The 22,683-nt window shown below is 44.3% G+C and overlaps 1 protein-coding gene across 1 annotated transcript in view; it reads left to right on the plus strand.

Moving 5' to 3' along the window:
• LOC311041143 (formin-like protein 2) overlaps positions 1-22,009 on the plus strand; it is a gene marked incomplete at both ends in the record, with an annotated part of 34,231 nt that extends 12,222 nt beyond the window's left edge. The window contains 18 exons of the mRNA XM_084051649.1: positions 625-699; positions 1,060-1,170; positions 1,519-1,668; positions 2,124-2,225; positions 3,129-3,400; positions 4,235-4,362; positions 4,496-4,678; positions 7,133-7,257; positions 8,664-8,863; positions 11,637-11,871; positions 15,531-15,599; positions 17,220-17,300; positions 18,685-18,814; positions 19,199-19,362; positions 19,541-19,642; positions 20,195-20,299; positions 21,547-21,667; positions 21,921-22,009. Coding sequence (XP_083907775.1) covers positions 625-699; positions 1,060-1,170; positions 1,519-1,668; positions 2,124-2,225; positions 3,129-3,400; positions 4,235-4,362; positions 4,496-4,678; positions 7,133-7,257; positions 8,664-8,863; positions 11,637-11,871; positions 15,531-15,599; positions 17,220-17,300; positions 18,685-18,814; positions 19,199-19,362; positions 19,541-19,642; positions 20,195-20,299; positions 21,547-21,667; positions 21,921-22,009 — 2,442 coding nt within the window. The remainder of the gene's footprint in view (positions 1-624; positions 700-1,059; positions 1,171-1,518; positions 1,669-2,123; positions 2,226-3,128; positions 3,401-4,234; positions 4,363-4,495; positions 4,679-7,132; positions 7,258-8,663; positions 8,864-11,636; positions 11,872-15,530; positions 15,600-17,219; positions 17,301-18,684; positions 18,815-19,198; positions 19,363-19,540; positions 19,643-20,194; positions 20,300-21,546; positions 21,668-21,920) is intronic.
• Between the last annotated feature and the right edge of the window lie 674 nt (positions 22,010-22,683).

Genomic DNA, 22,683 nt, shown 5'->3' on the forward strand with positions numbered 1-22,683 from the left:
CTCATTTCTGTGCTAAAAGAGTGACTTTGAGAGCTGTTTTACCGCACAATGTAAGTCAATGAGGAGCATATTTTGAATTATCAATTTCTAATCAATGGCGCAATTATTTTTTATTTCTTGCCCACCTTTGGAGTTACATCATGGCAAGGTAACTACACAACCCAAATCTCTACCAAAGTGGTCTTGCCCTTTAAGTACCAACGTCTTAAGGTGCTATCATGCAGCTTGGTTAGAAATGTAAACTGCTTGTGTTCATATTTGGAAGCCTCGGTAATGTCCATAAATCAGTTGTGAGAGGCCTGCAGAATGCAGGAATGCCCAAGCCAAAAGCTAAGGCATTGGCAAAATTCTGTTCAATGTCTGTGATAATTGTCAGTCGCCATATATGGAGGAGGCGATGCTTCCTGTACCCGTGATCTGTATTCTGAAATACTTGTCGTTGAGTTTTTTCCAAGGTTGCGCATCTACTATTGTTTGTGTTCAAGAATTTATTGTTAAAATGTGAACGCAAATAAAGATCTTAAATGTGTGTGTGTGTGTGTGTGTGTGTGTGTGTGTGTGTGTGTGTGTGTGTGTGTGTGTGTGTGTGTGTGTGTGTGTGTGTGTGTGTGTGTGGGTTCTCAGGTGTGTTCAGAGTCCCTGCGTTTTGAGAAGCTGATGGAGCATTTTAAAAATGAGGACGACAACATTGACTTCATGGTGGGTTGAACAAACCTTATCTTATACCATCTGATCCGATCTATGGTCTTAGTTTCCGTCTCTCGGCCGTTTCTCACACTTAAACACTTCCAACCTGACAAACCCATACTGTATGTTATCATCTGGCAACATTTGATAAACTAACTACAATTTACAATTTAGGTAAGAAAACCTCTGTCTTATCTCCGTATTTTTTTGTCTTCATAAATTAATGCCGTACTTCGCCATTCTGTGTCACACACAATTAGCAAAAGTAGCCGATCTACAAGCACAAAACGCGTCACTGCAATCTACTATCTACAACCTACTGTATATCATCACATGACCACAGTACAGTAACTATGTCCGTTCCTCTCCCAGGTGGCCTGCATGCAGTTCATCAACATCGTGGTCCATTCAGTAGAAGACATGAACTTCAGAGTCCATCTGCAGTATGACTTCACCAAGCTGTGTCTGGACGACCACCTGGAGGTACACAATACACACACACACACACACACACACACACACACACACACACACACACACACACACACACACACACATACCACACACACGCACGCACGCACGCACGCACGCACGCACGCACGCACGCACGCACGCACGCACGCACGCACGCACGCACGCACACACACACACACACACACACACACACACACACACACACACACACACACACACACACACACACACACACACAGTCCATCTACAAATATCACATTTCTGTCTTTGTGTGTGAATCTCTCTCACCCTGCCTGTCTGTCTGTCTGTCTGTCTGTCTGTCTGTCTGTCTGTCTGTCTGCCTGTCTGTGTGCACAGCGTCTGAAGAGCACAGAGTCAGACAGGTTGCAGGTTCAGATCCAGGCGTACCTGGACAATGTGTTTGATGTGGGAACGCTTCTGGAGGACGCCGAGACCAAGACCGCTGCTCTGGAGAGAGTGGAGGAACTGGAGGACAACATCACCACGGTAACTATCACCATGGTGACACTGTGTTTGATGACCACACGGGTCTGTAACTCTGAGAGTGTAGACATGGAACCAAATGGACCCGTGAGGGTCCATTTGGTTCCATGTGTTATCGTGTAAACTTGGTCTCAGACTATATAGTTATTATGGTTATTAATTTCTAACCTTCATATTGAACCATCATCAGTGCTTCTCAAACTACGACCCCTCATCTTTGAACTGGGGACCCCCCAAAATAATCATATTTGAACTGGGGACCCTCCAAAATAATCATATTTGAACTGGGGACCCCCCAAAATAATCATATTTGAACTGGAGACCCCCCAAAATAATGTGTGTGTGTGTGTGTGTGTGTGTGTGTGTGTGTGTGTGTGTGTGTGTGTGTGTGTGTGCGTGCGTGCGTGCGTGCGTGCGTGCGTGCGTGCGTGCGTGCGTGCGTGCGTGTGCGTGTGCAGATGTCAGACAGGATGTTGGACGTGGAGAACGAGGCGATGGCCAAGATCGTAGAGTTGGAGAAACAGCTGATGCAGACCAACAAGGACCTGGACAACATCCGGGTCAGTGTGTTCTATAGTAGATCTGTAGAACATGCGTACCTGGCTGTGTATAAGCAGGGCATTGTGTATATGGGTGGATCTGTGGGAGAACGGTTTCTATTTACTGCTCATTGGTCAGATCCGGTCTAGAGCCCCGCCTACTGGCTCTGTAATGTCCACACATTAAGCACACAGACCGGCCACGCCCCTTTACCTCGTCTTGTTTACTTCTCATTTGTCGCTGAACTGTCAATTCTGGCAAAATGTATTAATGTCATTCGCTGTGGGAAGGGTGGGCGTGTCTACTAGTGACTGATTGCTGCCTTTGGTCTCAGATGCGCGAGGAGAGAAATACAAATTCCGGGATACGGTCGGTTTAATTTAGATGACAGACAGGAAGAAATAAAATAAATGTAACGCCCACTTTACATCAGATTATTTGAAGCATTACCAGTGTCGCTAACTGCTATGTTTCTATAACAGGACGGCTAGGCTAGCGCTAACTGCTATGTTCTATATATAATGATGTCTATGCTAGCGCTAACTGCTATGTTTCTATGACAGGACGGCTATGCTAGCGCTAACTGCTATGCTTCTATGACAGGACGGCTATGCTAGCGCTAACTGCTATGCTTCTATGACAGGACGGCTATGCTAGCGCTAACTGCTATGTTTCTATGACAGGACGGCTATGCTAGCGCTAACTGCTATGTTTCTATGACAGGACGGCTATGCTAGCGCTAACTGCTATGTTTCTATGACAGGACGGCTATGCTAGCGCTAACTGCTATGTTTCTATGACAGGACGGCTATGCTAGCGCTAACTGCTATGTTTCTATGACAGGACGGCTATGCTAGCGCTAACTGCTATGTTTCTATGACAGGACGGCTATGCTAGCGCTAACTGCTATGTTTCCATGACAGGACGGCTATGCTAGCGCTAACTCCCAGGTGCACACTCTGCGTCGGATGGTGCGGGAGAAGGACCAGACCATCCGCAGACAGAGCCGCCTGGACAGACAGATGCAGGAGGTGGACAGACACGCACAGGAGGCGGACCGACAGGAGGCGCAGCAGCAGCAGCCGGGCAGCCCCGTCCCTCCTCAGCCCCTGAGAGGAGAGGGAGACGGGGGAGTCAGTGAGACAGCCTGTCTGTCTGCCTGTCCGTCACCGCCCCCACTCCCACTGTCACCCAGGTAAGATGGATGGATGCACGGACGTGCACAGATAGACTCTAGGTGGTGCTAGAGCACCTGCCCTTTGCCCTCTTGACCAGAAGTGCCCTTTTGAAAAAAAGAAAAAAAAAGTTTTTTTTTTCAGTTTACAGCAGGGGTCTTCAACAGGGGGTCCGGGACCCCTAGGGGTCCTCAGAGTTACTACAGGGGGTCCGCCAATTCTTTATGTGATATGATTTTTCTTTTTACCATAACCACTCGAAACCTAGCATCCCTTTTCTGAGGAGAACTTTAGCCAAAAATAGCAGATCTACAAGCCCACAACGCCTCGCGCTGCGAGGCGTTGTGGGCTTGTAGATCTGCTATTTTTGGCAAAGAGGTATAGGTGTAGAGGGGAAAAAGAGCAGACCAAGTCAACAAAAAAAAAGTTTAATTTACTTGAGCACCTGCCCCTCAAAATGTCTGTGCACGCCAATGGATGGATGGATGGATGTAAGAGGTATTGCATGGTGATTCTGCATGGATGTAAATTATGTGACTTAATGGAATGTATTAAACCATTCATTCTGGGAACGCATATATGTGTCATTTTCCATTTCCAGCTATAACCATTATTTTTAAAATAGCCAATCTACAAGCTCACAACGCGTCGCATATCATAAGTACTGAAAATTGGAAATACTCCAGTAAAGTAAAAGTACCTAAAAATTATACTTGAGTAAATGTACCTAGTTACTTTATAAGTCTCTCTGCTGAATGGCTACATTTTAAATTGATTGATTATCTAGTGATGACTGATTACTAATTACGTGATTGATCTGTGTGTCCTAGCCCTGAGACTCTAGCCTATCACAGCCCAGAGACTCTGGCCTATCACGGCCCAGAGACTCTGGCCTATCACGGCCTGGATCCAGGGATGGGCGGAGCTCAGGGCATGATGGTCCCGCCCCCTCCACCTCCTCCTCCACCAATGCCGGGTGCCGGTGAGTGACAGGCGGCTTCACCAATCACCGCTAAGCTCTGTTTTTTGTCAATACATTGAAATAAAACTATAATGTTAATAAAAAAATAACCTCCTCTCCTCTCCTCTCCTCTCCTCTCCTCTCCTCTCCTCAGTGTCTAACGGTCTGCACATGGCTCCTCCCCCTAACCCGCCCCCTCCCCCACCCCCTCCCCCGCCTCCCTGTCGGACCAGTGAGTTAAGCTCCGCCTCCATGCCCATGCCCCCTCCCCCTCCTCCCGTTGCCCCTCCCCTTCCCGGCTGTGGGCCGACCGTCATCTTCAGCTCTGGACTGGCAGGTAAGAGGAACCAATCACGCGCTCCGTTTCATTTTTAACCATACAGTTATTAAAGGGAGATTATTTTTTTCTGAGTGTTGCGCCAAATGTGTCCAGTGGCTCATGAGTCACTTTTAACCCATTGAGACCTGAAGCCGATTCTATATGTCTCCTAAATCTCAACAGTTTTCTGAAAAACGTATGTTTCTATATCAGCGGTGCTCAATCTCTTTCATCTCAAGGACCCCCAAAATTATTTGTATTTGGCCGCGGACCCCAATCAAAATATGTTGTTCCAGGGACCCCCAGAAGCAAAGCTTGTATATCTGCTATTTTTGAATAGCCCAAAGTGTAAAATAATGCTTTTTGGCTCAAATCTAAAGATTACACAGATCCAGATCTTAATGGGTTAAGTCCTCCTATCCAGGCCCGCCGACAGGCACCCTGGGCAAGACCTGGGATGTTGGTTGTCTAGGAAGTTGACAACCGGAAATGGTCGAATTTGGCGGAAGTACCGCCCAAGGAAATGACGTTGATGCTTTACAAATCTGTTAACATTCTCTGTGAATGAAACGAGTGTTGTGATTGGTCAAAAAATATTGTTTCCGGGGGAAACGTAAATCCTGTCCACTCAGGACTTCCTAGACAATCGCTGCTTTAGGTCGTGACCAGGCTCTTCTCTTCGCAGATGAGTGAGGCTGGGACCGAGGTTAGCCGACAGGCGGGGATGAAGGGGACAGTGTTGTTTATGTGGTGGTGGACTGGTGGAGATGCGTGCTGCGTGCGTCGCGACGTGTCTGTGTGACTGTGTGTGTGTGTGTGTGTGTGTGTGCATCTGATCAGAGAGAGGGAGAGAGAGAGAGAAAGAGAAGGGGGGGGGGGGGTTGCCAGGTAAAATCTATGAAAAAAGCAATGCATTTGCGCTTACAGTATTGATTGATTGATTGATTGATTGATTGATTGAATATTTTATTAGGCAGAAAGTACAGTTAAATCACTTTGTCTAAAAGGTCCGTCCAAAAAAGTCCTTGTGGTCTTGTTTCCATTGAGGTCCTTGGTATTCAATTCATAAACAAATAATATTCATAGACCGGATTGCTTATTAATAATAATGATAATAATACATTTTATTTGTAACGCACTTTATATTTGAAGCAAATCTCAAAGTGCTACAGGTTAAAAACATAAAAAGAAAGAGAAAACAACAATAATAATAAAACAGTGAAATGCATAAACTTCAAATCAAGTCAGCAAAACACAGTAGAAGTTTAAAAAAAGATAAAACAACTACATCTCTATCTATGCAAATGCCTTGTTAAAAAGGAAGGTTTTTAGGCCCTTTTTAAAAGTGTCAATGGACTGTGGTGCTCTCAAATGGTCTGGGAGGGCATTCCACAGTCGAGGAGCTGCTGAGCAGAAGGCCCGATCCCCCCATGGTGCGGAGCTTTGTTGTGCGAGGCTCCAATGCAGGGACGTGCACAGATAGACTCTAGGTGGTGCTAGAGCACCTGCCCTTTGCCCTCTTGACCAGAAGTGCCCTTTTTTTCAGTTTACAGCAGGGGTCTTCAACAGGGGGTCCGGGACCCCTAGGGGATCTTCAGAGTTACTACAGGGGGTCCGCGAAATCTTTATGTGATATGATTTTTCTTTTTACCATAACCACTCGAAACATAGCATCCCTTTTCTGAGGAGAACTTTAGCCAAAAGTAGCCGATCTACAAGCTCACAACGCCTCGCAGTGCGAGGCGTTGTGGGCTTGTAGATCGGCTACTTTTGGCAAAGAGGTTTAAGTGTAGAGGGAAAAAAGAGCAGATCAAGTAAACAAAAAAAAGTATAATTTACTTGAGCACCTGCCCCTCAAAATGTCTGTGCACGCCACTGCTCCAATGCGTTTGAGCTTCTGGAGCGGAGTGAGCGGGTGGAGCGGGTGGAGTTGGGGGGTTTGAGGAGTTCCTTTAGGTAGGAGGGGGCATTGCTGTAGATGCACTGATGGGTGAGGAGGGAGCCAGTGTAGTGAATGGAGGATGGGTGTGATGTGTTCGTATTTCCGCACACTCTATTGCTCTCACGCAATACTTGGCAACACTATTTACAAGTCACTGGGTCACTGGGTGAGTACCGAATGTTTAATTATTTAACAGCCGCGCTATGAGCTTGTAGATCTGCTATTTTTTTTGAAAAATCCTGAAAATGTGTGCAAATCTTTTATATACATTTTTAACTCAAATCTTTGCTTCTGGGGGTCCCTGGAACAAAATGTTTTTAGATGGGGGGGGGTCCGCGGTCAAATACATATTATGTTGGGGTCCTTGGCATGAAAAAAGTTTGAAAACCATTGATAATATAGCAACATAAGTACAAATAAAAAGAAAAAAAAAACGTTTTCACATGTTATCTCTCTCTCTCCGTCTCCCTCTCTCTCTCTCTCTCTCTCTCTCTCTCTCTCCCTCTCCCTCTCTCTCTCTCTCCACACAGCGGTGAAGATAAAGAAGCCCATCCAGACTAAGTTCAGGATGCCAGTGTTTAACTGGGTGGCTCTGAAACCCAGCCAGATCAACGGCACCGTGTTTAATGACATCGATGACGAGAGGATACTGCAGGTACACACACCACACACACACACACACACACACACACACACACACACACACACACACACACACACACACACACACACACACACACACACACACACACACACACACACACACACACACACACACACACTATTTACACACACACACACACACACACACACACACACACACACACACACACACACACACACACACACACACACACACACACACACACACACACACACACACACACACACACACACACACACACACACACACACACACACACACACACACACACACACACACACACACACACACTACTTACACACACACACACACACACACACACACACACACACACACACACACACACAGACACACACACACACACACACACACACACACACACACACACACACACAGACACACACACACACACACACACACACACACACACACATACTACTTAGTGTGCCATAGATTCATATTTATCAGCGTTTTCATTTTCCAGGATTACTGACCTGCTGACATCATTCATTTATGAATGTATTTATTTTCCTCTATCTGTGACCTACTAAAACCTGACCTACAAAATATACCTTACGTAAAGCACTACTTACAAAATATACCGTACATAAAGCACTACTTATAAAATATACCGTACATAAAGCACTACTCTGCAACCCGTTTACACACGTGTGCTATTGTACAGTGGTGGAAAAAGTACCACATGTATCTACTTAAGTAAAAGTATCAATACTGCAATGTAGAAACGCTCACACTCACTTACACGTAAAAGTCAAAATACAGTACATTCAAAATATACTTGAGTAAAAAGTACAAAAGTATTGGCATCAAAATGCACTTTAAAGTACCAAAAGTAAAACTACTCATTAATGCAAAATGTCCCATTTCACATGTTATCAAATGCATACAATGTATAAATATCTTTTGAAATCTTTTGTAGATCTGCTATTTTCAAATGGCTGAAATGGCTGAAGTGGATAATGTATGTTTTGTAATAATAATCAAAATCTACAAAGTAACTAGTAACTATAAGCTGTCACGATAATTGTAGTGGAGTAAAAGTACAATATTTGCCTCTGAGATGTAGTGGAGTAGAAGTAAAAGTACTGAAAATTGGAAATACTCGTGTGTGTGTGTGTGTGTGTGTGTGTGTGTGTGTGTCTGTCTGTCTGTCTGTCTGTCTGTCTGTCTGTCTGTCTGTCTGTCTGTCTGTCTGTCTGTCTGTCTGTCTGTCTGTCTGTCTGTCTGTCTGTCTGTCTGTGTGTGTGTGTGTGTGTGTGTGTGTGCGCACGTGTGTTTGTGTGTGTCTGTCTGTGTGTGTGTGCGCACGTGTGTGTGTGTGTGTGTGTGTGTGTGTGTGTGTGTGTCTGTGTGTGTGTGTCATTCTCTCCACACAGGAGCTGGACGTGGAGGAGTTTGAGGAGATGTTTAAGACCAAGGCCCAGGGCCCCGCGGTGGACGTGGTCCCCAAGCAGAGGGCCCCCCAGCGGGGCCCCAGCCGGGTCTCCCTCCTGGAGGCCAACCGGGCCAAGAACCTGGCCATCACGCTGCGGAAGGCGGGCCAGGGGGCGGAGCTTATCTGCCGCGCCATACAGACGTAAGGGTTAACCCTTTAAGACCCGATCAGCCCATTGGTCTACTCTATACACACGCCTTCTGAACCAGCGGTGCTCAGACTCTTTGTGCCACAGGGAGAACCCAGAAGAGAAAATAGCAGATGTACATGCTGTCACTGATTATGAGACAAGTGTTGGACCCAAGAGCAGAACCACACCGGCAGGCAGATCAAGTTCAATGATGATGTTTATGAACACATTCACGACACAAACTGCCATTAAAGCAGGACACACCATGACGTTAACTATAATCTGACCAGGGAACACTGAACTAGTGATGTGTCGTTCATGATCGATTCGTTCAAAAGAACCAGTTCTTTGACCTGCGTGCGGTGCGTGTGGACTTCATTATAACATGTTGTTTCTCTGGTAGCTTTGACCTGCGTGCGGTGCGTGTGGACTTCATTATAACGTGTTGTTTCTCTGGTAGCTTTGACCTGCGTGTGGTGCGTGTGGACTTCATTATAACGTGTTGTTTCTCTGGTAGCTTTGACCTGCGTGTGGTGCGTGTGGACTTCATTATAACATGTTGTTTCTCTGGTAGCTTTGACCTGCGTGCGGTGTGTGTGGACTTCATTATAACATGTTGTTTCTCTGGTAGCTTTGACCTGCGTGTGGACTTCATTATAACGTGTTGTTTCTCTGGTAGCTTCGACCTGCGTGTGGTGTGTGTGGACTTCATTATAACATGTTGTTTCTCTGGTAGCTTTGACCTGCGTGTGGACTTCATTATAACGTGTTGTTTCTCTGGTAGCTTTGACCTGCGTGTGGTGTGTGTGGACTTCATTATAACATGTTGTTTCTCTGGTAGCTTTGACCTGCGTGTGGTGTGTGTGGACTTCATTATAACATGTTGTTTCTCTGGTAGCTTTGACCTGCGTGCGGTGTGTGTGGACTTCATTATAACATGTTGTTTCTCTGGTAGCTTTGACCTGCGTGCGGTGTGTGTGGACTTCATTATAACATGTTGTTTCTCTGGTAGCTTTGACCTGCGTGTGGACTTCATTATAACGTGTTGTTTCTCTGGTAGCTTCGACCTGCGTGTGGTGCGTGTGGACTTCATTATAACGTGTTGTTTCTCTGGTAGCTTTGACCTGCGTGTGGACTTCATTATAACGTGTTGTTTCTCTGGTAGCTTTGACCTGCGTGTGGACTTCATTATAACATGTTGTTTCTCTGGTAGCTTTGACCTGCGTGTGGACTTCATTATAACGTGTTGTTTCTCTGGTAGCTTTGACCTGCGTGTGGACTTCATTATAACGTGTTGTTTCTCTGGGGTGCAGTACGTTAGTCCGACAGCGCATTCCTCCGACAGCGCAGCGCTCCGACGTTTCAATACTAAACCCGAACCAAACCCGCACCCTAACCCTAACCGCACGTGGATGCCACATAGTCGGAGAAAAGGTCTGCCGGATTAACGCATGGCTCCCGTTTCTCTGGTAGCTTCGACCTGCGTGCGGTGCGTGTGGACTTCATTATAACATGTTGTTTCTCTGGTAGCTTTGACCTGCGTGCGGTGCGTGTGGACTTCATTATAACATGTTGTTTCTCTGGTAGTTTTGACCTGCGTGTGGTGCGTGTGGACTTCATTATAACGTGTTGTTTCTCTGGTAGCTTTGACCTGCGTGTGGTGCGTGTGGACTTCATTATAACATGTTGTTTCTCTGGTAGTTTTGACCTGCGTGTGGTGCGTGTGGACTTCATTATAACGTGTTGTTTCTCTGGTAGCTTTGACCTGCGTGCGGTGCGTGTGGACTTCATTATAACATGTTGTTTCTCTGGTAGTTTTGACCTGCGTGCGGTGCGTGTGGACTTCATTATAACATGTTGTTTCTCTGGTAGTTTTGACCTGCGTGCGGTGCGTGTGGACTTCATTATAACATGTTGTTTCTCTGGTAGTTTTGACCTGCGTGCGGTGCGTGTGGACTTCATTATAACGTGTTGTTTCTCTGGTAGTTTTGACCTGCGTGCGGTGCGTGTGGACTTCATTATAACATGTTGTTTCTCTGGTAGTTTTGACCTGCGTGCGGTGCGTGTGGACTTCATTATAACATGTTGTTTCTCTGGTAGTTTTGACCTGCGTGCGGTGCGTGTGGACTTCATTATAACGTGTTGTTTCTCTGGTAGCTTTGACCTGCGTGCGGTGCGTGTGGACTTCATTATAACATGTTGTTTCTCTGGTAGCTTTGACCTGCGTGTGGTGCGTGTGGACTTCATTATAACATGTTGTTTCTCTGGTAGCTTTGACCTGCGTGTGGTGCGTGTGGACTTCATTATAACATGTTGTTTCTCTGGTAGCTTTGACCTGCGTGTGGTGCGCGTGGACTTCATTATAACATGTTGTTTCTCTGGTAGCTTTGACCTGCGTGCGGTGCGTGTGGACTTCATTATAACATGTTGTTTCTCTCATAGCTTTGACCTGCGTGCGGTGCGTGTGGACTTCATTATAACATGTTGTTTCTCTCATAGCTTTGACCTGCGTGCGGTGCGTGTGGACTTCATTATAACATGTTGTTTCTCTCATAGCTTTGACCTGCGTGTGGTGCGCGTGGACTTCATTATAACATGTTGTTTCTCTGGTAGCTTTGACCTGCGTGTGGTGCGCGTGGACTTCATTATAACATGTTGTTTCTCTGGTAGCTTTGACCTGCGTGCGGTGCGTGTGGACTTCATTATAACATGTTGTTTCTCTCATAGCTTTGACCTGCGTGCGGTGCGTGTGGACTTCATTATAACGTGTTGTTTCTCTGGTAGCTTTGACCTGCGTGCGGTGCGCGTGGACTTCGTGGAGTGTCTGATGCGCTTCCTGCCCACGGAGGGCGAGGTGAAGCTGCTACGGCAGTACGAGAGGGACAGGAAGCCTCTGGAGGCTCTGAGCGACGAGGACCGCTTCATGATGGTCTTCAGCCGGATAGACCGGCTCACCCAGCGCATGTCCATCTGCACCTTCATGGGGAACTTCACGGACAACATACACATGTTAACACCGGTAAGACAACATACATGTTAACACCTTTAAGACAACATACATGTTAACACCTTTAAGACAACATACATGTTAACACCTTTAAGACAACATACATGTTAACACCTTTAACACCTTGTCTGTTCCCCGCTTTTGTGACATTTTTACCTGTCAATCTGTTGAACAAGGTGGCCTCTCTGTTGATGAGCGTGTTAGTGCTTTTAACAGTTCCTGCACAAGCATTTTAGACTTTTTAGCTCCAGTTAGATTTAAAACACCAAAACCCTCTGTGACGCCCTGGCTAAATGAGGAAATAAGGTCCTTAAAGAGACAATGTAGGAAGGCTGAGTGGCTGTGGAAAAAGGAAAAAAATGTTGCCTCTCATGCCTCCTTAAAAGCTTTAAAGGTGTAGTGAAATGAAAAATATGTTTTTCACACTTTTAGAGCATATCCGTGGTCATCATATGGGCATACCTTACAATAGATGCCAAAAAAAATGAAAAAAACCCATTTTTGTGTATTTTTACATCTAAAGTCCCTAAAAAGCCAATCTTAATTACTTCCTGTAAACGAAAACGTGCTGCGTGATGACATAATACAGCCTTCATGAATATAAATGAATCTTGATTACATGCACCTGTTTGATTCCCATAGCTGCACGTTCTTCAAACACAGCTGATTTTAATTACAGAGATACTCCGTTTTGAATCTCATTGAAGATGAGTGTATTACTCATTTTAAACTTCATCTGCACACTAAAATATGTATCTGAAAACATTATAGGTTAGAAATAAGCCAGGTAGTAGCAAACGTGCTTCACTGGCCGTCTCTCTCACTTGTAAACAAACACTAGCCGTGTCCCAGCACGGCTGAAGTGATTGAGATCCAACGTCCCATAGCCTGAAGGGATGGGACCTTCTGATTGGTTTAGAGTCGTTGAGCCGACGTTTCGGGCTGAACCTTCAAAATAAAATGACCGAAAATGTCACTTCAGTGCGTCTTTAATGTTTTCATATCAAACTGCAATCAAGGTCGCAAGACACTCTTATTTTTCAGATCTAATTGCTAAAGAAGGACATAATCCCAGAGTTCTCTTCAAAACCATAAATTCTGTGATTGGTCCCCCCCCCCTAGTCAGCCCGTGGAATCCTCCCCAGAGAAATGTGAAGCATTTTTAAATTACTTTTTAAACAAGGTAGCGGAGATTCGACAGCATTTTAACACTGATTTCAGAGAAAGTGATGCTGATTTTTGTCCAAATCCAGCACTGACTCATTTCAGTGAAATCTCCCTGTCAACTTTGGAACGCACTGTTGCACTTTCCAAATCCTCCACCTGACCCTCTGACTGCATGCCCACCTGGTTTTTAAAAGCTACATTTCAGACAGTTGGTCCAGATCTTTTATCTATTGTAAATTGCTCACTCACTTCTGGTATTTTCCCCTGCTATTTTAAACCACCACCGTCTACCCCCTTTTAAAAAAGCCTTCTCTAGACCCTTCTATATTAAGTAATTTTAGACCCATCTCCAAGCTGCCTTTTTTATCAAAGATTTTAGAAAAAGTTGTTTCCACACAACTTATTTCACATACAGATGTGCCACTTCAAAACTTCACACGTTACTGTTCTTTCCCTGAAAGTGCCCTGAAAATGCATGCATTTCCTCCCTTTTCTGCCCTTAAAATGCACTGTTTTGCCCCTGAAAAGAAGTTGTCACTACACCCCCCCATTTTTCCCTTCAACAGACATCCATATACATGAGAACAAAAGAATGTGTGTTGAAGGTGGTGTCAGACTCATTATGAGGCGAAAGGTGATTTGACCAGTTGCTCAAATTAATTAGCATCATAAAAGCAGTGATCATCAAAATAATTCACCATTTTAAATGCCCTTTTTTGTCCCTCTTATTGCCCTGGGAATCCCCTGAAAATGTACTGTCTTGGCGATGGCAGGACATGTGAAGTTTTGAAGTGGCACATCTGTATGAAAAATAACCATGTCTTTGAAGCATTTCAATCTGGTTTCCGTGCCACAGCACGGAGACTGCCTTAGTCAAAGTCACAAATGACTTGTTGCTTGCAGCCGACAAAGGCCTGTACTCCATTTTAATTCTCCTGGACCTTAGTTCGGCATTTGACACAGTGGACCATGGTGTTCTGATCAGCCGTCTGAAAACCAATGTTGGTATCAGTGAAGTGGCTCTGGACTGGCTGTGCTCCTACCTAGCAGACAGGTCATTTTCTGTCTCACTAGGTGATGCCTCCTCCTCTTCTTCCCCTCTGTTTTGCGGAGTTCCCCAAGGTTCGATCCTGGGTCCCATTTTATTTATTATATATATGTTACCCTTGGGGCAAATTATGAATAAACATAAAATATCTTTCCACTGCTATGCAGACGACACTCAATGGTATGTCCCCGTAAAACCTGGCTACACTGATGTCGCATGCATTGAGTCCTGTTTCAATGACATCAAACAATGGATGTCAAAAAACTTCCTTCAATTAAATGAATCAAAATCAGAAGTAATTATATTCACCCCCTCCTGCCCCAGCACAGATATCGTTGATAACCTCACTTCAAGTCTCGGCTCCCTCTCCAAATCTGTTAAAAAGAAGGCCCGTAACCTGGGTGTCATGTTTGACCCAGAGCTGTCTTTTGACATCCAGGTTACAAAAGTAGTTCAGTCCTGCTTTGTCCAGCTGAGACAATTAGCAAAGGTAAGGCCTTTCCTTACAACTGCAGACCTAGAAAAGGTCATTCACGCTTTTATTTCCTCCAGACTTGATTATTGCAATGCACTTTATTCAGGGATCAGTAAGAAAAACATTCATAGATTGCAACTGATACAAAATTCAGCTGCTAGGCTCCTGACCCGCACAACGAGAGGTGACCACATTACACCAGTCCTTCCGGCCCTTCATTGGTTACCGGTGAATTTTAGAATTCATTTTAAGATTTTACTGCTTGTTTTTAAGGCCCTAAATGGTCAGGCTCCTGTGTATATATGTGATCTTCTAACTCCTTATAGGCCAGGCCGCTGCCTGAGATCATCCAGCAGGGCCTTGTTGACTGTACCAAAGTCTCGACTTGTCACAAAGGGCGACCGGGCTTTTGCTGTTCGGGCCCCTCGGCTGTGGAACGCATTGCCTGGGAACCTTAGACAGGCAAACTCAGTGTCCTCTTTTAAATCTCTTCTAAAAACTCACCTCTATTGCACAGCCTTTTCTTAGAGTATGAACTGTTGTACTATTTATGCAATTTAATGTCGGATTTGTACATCTGTAAAATGTAACTGTTGTTATTGTAAAGCACTTTGTAACTTGTTTTTGGAAGGCGCTATATAAATAAAGTTATTATATTATTTAAGACAACATACACATGTTAACACCGGTGAGACTACATACATGTTAACACCTTTAAGACAACATACACATGTTAACACCGGTGAGATAGAACATATCATACACATCTGTAAGATAGAACATATCATACACGCGTTAACATCTGTAAGATAGAACATATCATAAACACGTTAACATCTGTAAGATAGAACATATCATACACACGTTAACATCTGTAAGATAAGACAGACTGACACAAAGACACAGACTGACGGACAGACGGACGGATGGATTTATCGACAACATGTATGACAACATGGTGCGTTGGTTCTGTTTCCATAGCAACTACATGCCATCATCGCTGCCTCCGTGTCCATTAAGTCCTCCCACAAACTCAAGAAAATACTAGAGGTAAGTACTTGCGACAAGTTGTGAGCTTGTAGATCGGCAATTTTTTGCAAAGACATTTGGTATAGATTAAAAAAATAACGCACCAAGTAGAGTGCAAGTAATACGTTAAACTGAAGTGATATTGATAAATTCCAAAAATTATCAAAGAATCCTGTGGCACCCCTGGACTTGCAGCACGGCACCCTAGGGTGCCAGGGCACCCACTTTGAGAAACCCTGGACTAGGTGACCACCAAAAGTCCTGAGACCGTCCAGATTGACTACAGTTTGGACTACAGTTAGTAGGTAGTACTTCCATGCCCCTTAACAGGGGCATGGAAGTATGATCACATCTCCCCGATTCTTGCCTCCTTACACTGACTCCCTGTTCGTTACAGGATTCAGTTTAACTTTAATGTTTGTCTTTAAGTCTTTAAATGGGTTGGCACCATTGTACATATCGGAGCTTCTGCCCCCCAATAACTCTACAAGGGTCTTGAGGTCTACTGACCAGTCACTTCTTAAGGTCCCACCAACAAAGCAGAAGGCACGGGGAGGTAGATTGTTTTCTGCTGTAGCGCCCACACTGTGGAACAAGCTGCCACCCCATGTTAGAGTGTCTCAAACCCTGCCTGTGTTTAAATCATGTTTAAAAACTCACTTGTACCTCCTTGGCGTTTGAAAATTCAGATTGAGAGTTGCTGTTTGTGTTTATATGTGGTTCAGGTTATTGTGTATTGTTTTGCTCTTGTATATTTTATTATTTATTTGGTTCAACATGTGCTAAATGTGCTCTATAGATAAAGTGTATTGGATATAGATAATGTTGTAGTTCTCACCTAAACCCATCAGAACAAAGTTAATGTTGTAGCTATCACCTAAACCCATCAGAACAAAGTTAATGTTGTAGCTATCACCTAAACCCATCAGAACAAAGTTAATGTTGTAGCTATCACCTAAACCCATCAGAACAAAGTTAATGTTGTAGCTATCACCTAAACCCATCAGAACAAAGTTAATGTTGTAGCTATCACCTAAACCCATCAGAACAAAGTTAATGTTGTAGTTATCACCTAAACCCATCAGAACAAAGTTAATGTTGTAGCTATCACCTAAACCCATCAGAACAAAGTTAATGTTGTAGCTATCACCTAAACCCATCAGAACAAAGTTAATGTTGTAGTTATCACCTAAACCCAAACGGACAAAGTTCTGTGGGTGGATGGTTGACTCTGACATTGTACTGTGTAATTATCCAATCCACTTTATTTATAGAGCACATTTAAGACAACAGCGGTACACTCAGGACTGTGTCATTATTAGTGTAGCACTGTTAGTAACAGTACTTACCTTTTACTGTGTGTACTTTCAGACCTTAGTGTTGTACTGTGTGTACTTTCAGACCTTAGTGTTGTACTGTGTGTACTTTCAGACCTTAGTGTTGTACTGTGTGTACTTTCAGACCTTAGTGTTGTACTTTGTGTACTTTCAGACCGTAGTGTTGTACTGTGTGTACTTTCAGACCTTAGTGTTGTACTGTGTGTACTTTCAGACCTTAGTGTTGTACTGTGTGTACTTTCAGACCTTAGTGTTGTACTGTGTGTACTTTCAGACCTTAGTGTTGTACTGTGTGTACTTTCAGATCATCCTGGCGTTGGGTAATTACATGAACAGCAGTAGGAGAGGAGCTGTCTACGGATTCAAACTGCAGAGTTTAGATCTGGTAACGCACACACACACACACACACACACACACACACACACACACACACACACACACACAGAGCCGTCTGGGAGAAATGCGTGATTAAACGTGATTCTGTTCACTTAAGAAAAAGAAAAAAAAGAAAAAAAAGATATATATTTTTTTTTTTCCCCCCGTTTTTTTGCGGGCCCCCCCCCAGCGCGGGGCCCGGTGTGGCCGCACCGCTCGCACCACCCTTCCTGCGGCCCTACACACACACACACACACACACACACACACACACACACACACACACACACACACACACACACACACACACACACACACACACACGTGAGGGTTTTCTATGCAGATTAATTTGCCATAATATTAGGAAGAAGCGAGGTGCAGCCAACTCAGCTTGTGTCATGGGGAAGAAGGTCTTGTATATCTAATGTATGGAGAATACAACCATCTGACTGGATTCCTTCATGGACATCACCACTATGGTCTGGTGTTAACTCTTTGACTGCCACAAATAAAACATTGTTTGCCAAAGCCACTGCCAGCAATTTTTGCTGAGTGAGCCGTCGCGATCATCCGTTCCATAGTTATGGGCAGTTGAATGTAGGCTGTTTTCCACCAAAAGGCAACAGAAACAGAGAAACATGATGAACCTGGCAGCCACTTTAAATTAAAGGAACAACATATTTTGAGATGGGGGTCCGCGGCCAAATACATCATTTTGGGGCTCCTTTACGTTAAAACAGTTTTGTTCCATATGTCATCGTCATTCTAATCAATGATGGACAAAACTAACCTGACTCCGCCAGATGGGGGCAGTATTGACTTCACAATTACACCCTCCATCTGGACTCGCTCAGACACTAGAGCTGCCCGAAACACTGCGTGTTCAAACCAATCAGCGGCTGCTAGGGGCGGGATCATCCAATCACATGCAAAGTTGCTTGGAAAAAAAAGGGACCGCCCCTTCATCGATTGTGCTACCGAGGTCCCAGATGCAAGTAGCCTGTGAAACAAATGTGACTCAAGCTTCTTCCATCTGGCAGAGTCAGGCTAGGACAAAACAAGGTGGAGTAAGGAAGTTTGAACGACAGTTTGAGGATCCAATGGAGTTAGGAGGATTAGTCAGAAGCGCTTTTTAATACTTTTCATTGGTTCAATATTTGTAAAACACACACACAGACGTAAAGGCTGTTCAACAGCACTGACTTATTACAAATACAAATAAAACATTTGACAAATGGAGATAGCTGGTTTCTACCCGACAGAGAAGATATATTGTACATCTAGGTCCAATAATTATAATGTGCGTGTGTGTGTGTGTGTGTGTGTGTGTGTGTGTGTGTGTGTGTGTGTGTGTGTGTGTGTGTGTGTGTGTGTGTGTGTGTGTGTGTGTCAGTTACTAGACACCAAGACGACGGACAGGAAGCAGACGTTGCTACATTACATCAGCAACGTGGTCAGAGAGAAATACCCGGCAGTGGCGCTTTTCTACAACGAACTGCACTATGTAGAGAAGGCTGCAGCAGGTACGTTTAAAGGGTTTTTCTCTTCTACAACAAACTGCACTATGTGGAGAAGACTGCAGCAGGTACGTTTAAAAGGTTTTTCTCTTCTACAACAAACTGCACTATGTGGAGAAGACTGCAGCAGGTACGTTTAAAGGGTTTTTCTCTTCTACAACAAACTGCACTATGTGGAGAAGACTGCAGCAGGTACGTTTAAAGGGTTTTTCTCTTCTACAACAAACTGCACTATGTGGAGAAGACTGCAGCAGGTACGTTTAAAGGGTTTTTCTCTTCTACAACAAACTGCACTATGTGGAGAAGACTGCAGCAGGTACGTTTAAAGGGTTTTTCTCTTCTGCAACGAACTGCAGCAGGTACGTTTAAAGTTTTTTTTGTGGTATCCAGTGTCTCTAGAGAACGTGCAGAGCGACGTGAAGGAGCTGCAGCGCGGCATGGAGCTGACCTGGAGGGAGTTCAGCATGCACGGACACAACGCTACGCTCAAAGACTTCATCAGCAAGCATGAGACCAGGCTGACCAAACTACAGGAGGACGCACACATAGCACAGGTACACACACACACACTCTCACACGCTAGTATCACAGTACGATACTGTAGTATGATCAAGCAGGCCGTTCATTTACAAGAAACAACAACGACGTGTTGTGTGTGTGTTGTGTGTGTTTGTGTGTGTGTGTTGTGTATTGTGTGTGTTGTGTGTGTTGTGTGTGTTGTGTGTACTTCAGGATGCCTTCGATGACGTGGTGAAGTTTTACGGGGAGTCGTCCAAAACCACGCCCCCTTCTGTCTTCTTCCCCGTGTTCGTACGATTCATCAAAGCCTACAGAGTGAGACCTGCTTATTATTATTATTATTATTATTATTATGTCATCAAAGCCAGCAATAACACACCGCTGAATTCAGTGATTGACCAATCAGAATCAAGCATTCGAACAAGCTGTGTGATATTTTTTTTATATTCTACTGTTTAGACTGATGATAGGTTCTTGGTTTACTTATGATCCTAGATTACTATTTGAATGCATTTAATGTATTACTTTGTGTTTACATTGCTTACTGTAAATCACTCTGTATTAAAGGGATAGTTCACCCCCAAAATGACTTTTTTTTTCCTATGGATTAGTCACTCCACTTGAATTCATGTTTGTTTTTGTTTTTTTGTCTCATTATTCCAAGACAATAATTTGATGACCGGCAGTGGTTCCGGTAGGAGACACAAAGAGTCTCCTTTGTGTCTCCTACCGGAACCGCTGCTGGTCATCAACTTAGACAAAAAAGATAAATCCATGAATTCTCCATGGGGTGAAAAAAGTGTTTTTTCGGGGGTGAACTATCCCTTTAAGAGCGTCTGCTAAATGCCTCCGTTGTAAATGGTTCAGACAGCAGATGAGGAGAACCAACAGAGGAGGCGCCAGGAGCAGATGCTGCAGGACAAACTGGACCAGGAGGAGCAGCAGCAGCAGCAGCAGCAGGAGGAGACCAAGGTTGCTAGTTTGATTCCAGGGGTTTGAATCCACCGCTCTGCAAAGAGGTCGTGTTTGGGGAGGGAGGGGGGGGGGGAGTGTTGAACGGGAGGAGTAGGACGGAGGCGCTACGTCCTCCCAGTGGGGGCTCCTCCTTTACAGGGTCTTCTGTTGTTAAATGCCCACTTCCTGTTTGTAGGCCTACTTCCTGTTTACAAGACCTGGAACTGTGCCATTTTTAGATTTGAGCTAAAAAAGCATTATTTTACACTTTAGGCTATTCGTGAAAATGTGTGCAAATCTTTGAATATATATATTTTTAAAGCGAACATTTTTAAAGGGCAAGACCACTTTGGTAGAGGTTTGGGTTGTGTAGTTACCTTGCCATGATGTAACTCCAAAGGTGGACAAGAAATTAAAAATAATTGCTCCATTAATTAGAAATTGATAATTCAAAATATGCTCCCCATTGACTTACATTGTACACTGAAACAGTTCTCAAAGTCACTATTTTAGACCGTAAACGAACACAAACGAAGCTGATTCAGACAATATAGAAAATCACCAAACCCAGTACTGTTTATTTTTTTTTATAAAAATGTCAACTTCCTGATGATTTTACTACTTGAAGATCCGGATCCGGATCCGCCGATCCAGTCCGGGGTTTCTTTCTAATAAAAATAGCAAAATCAACAGGAAGTTAACATTTTTATAAAAAAAAAAAAACAGTAATGGGTTTGATGATGTTCTATATTGTCTGAATCAACTTTGTTTTCGTTCGTTTACATGCTAAAAGAGTGACTTTGAGAGCTGTTTTACTGTACAATGTAAGTCAATGGGGAGCATATTTTGAATGATCAATTTCTAATCAATGGAGCAATTATTTTTTATTTCTTGTCCACCTTTGGAGTTACATCATGGCAAGGTAACTACACAACCCAAACCTCTACCAAAGTGGTCTTGCCCTTTAAGTCAAATCTTTGCTTCTGGGGGTCCATGGAACACAATATTTTGATGGGGGTCCGCGGCCAAATACATATCATTTTGGGGGTCCTTGACATGAAAAAGATTGAGAACCACTGATATAGAAACATGTTTTTCAGAATACTGTTGAGATTTAGGAGACATGTAGAATCGGCTTCAGGTCTCAATGGGTTAAACTTTCACCTGTGTTAGTTCTGCAAGCACTTCATTCATCTCTCTCTCTCTCTCTCTCTCTCTCTCTCTCTCTCTCTCTCTCTGTCTTCGTGTCTATGTCTCTCTCTCAGTCTCCTCTCAAAGGGCGTCGCCAGCAGCAGGAGTTGATCACAGAGTTGAGGAGACGTCAGGGGAAAGACAGCCGCCACGTTTATGAAGGAAAAGACGGAGCTCTGGAGGACATTATCACAGGTACACACACACACACACGCACACGCACACGCACGCACGCACACACACACACACACACACACACACACACACACACACACACACACACACACACACACACACACACACACACACACACACACACACACACACACACACGCACACACTCTAACTCTAACCCCAACCTGAATATGTTTCTATTCATAAGCCTCGAGCTAAGAGTCTTTTTGTTGAGTAATGCTGTTCCCTGATTGGTCCGTTCTCTTGTCCGTAGTGCTGAAGACCGTCCCCTTCACGGCACGTTCGGCCAAACGCAGCTCCCGCTTCTTCTGTGAGCCCGCCCACTCTGACGAGCACTACTGATTGACAGCCCGACCCCGCCCCCCCCCTCTCTGGCGAGCACTACTGACAGACTGACAGACACCTGTCTGTCACCTCTTTTTTTTCCTCTCCTCTGGCTGGCCACACCCACTTCTAGCCACGGGACCAATGAGCACTTTGGAGATCTCTGATTGGGCAATGTGAAGCGATGACATCATGTTTTTTTTTTTTTACTGAGATGTAAACATTTTCATCCATTTATTTTTTTTGTTTTAATAATAATAATAATAATAATAATATAATTATTGGTCTTGTTGACCAAACTAGCCACACCCCCTGGGAACCGGCAGCCAATCAGAACAGCGCACAGCAGTCATATGTTTACACAGCGACAACGCTCCCTGACGTAAAATAAATAAATACATACAATGGTGACAAAAGTGACAGAAAACGCTGTAGTGTGCATGCCAGGTAGCTAGGGGGCAGTGTGATGCCTGCGTGTAAACCAGGCGGCAAGCATTTGGTTTCTAAAATGAAGCCAATAAGGAAGTGCCAAAATGTCCCTGCAGTTCTCATTTACATTTGATTTTATTACCTCAGTAATCATTGTCATAAATACTTTTTTTTAGGATTTTGTCTCTGCACGGGCGAAGACGTGTAGTTGTTACGGACACTTCCCAGGGAAGAGCCTGCATGTCGTTGGAGTCGTGTGAGCG

The sequence above is a fragment of the Gymnoscopelus microlampas genome (assembly GCF_963454915.1).
Source record: "Gymnoscopelus microlampas genome assembly, chromosome: 24".
NCBI classification, from domain to species: Eukaryota; Metazoa; Chordata; class Actinopteri; order Myctophiformes; family Myctophidae; genus Gymnoscopelus; species Gymnoscopelus microlampas.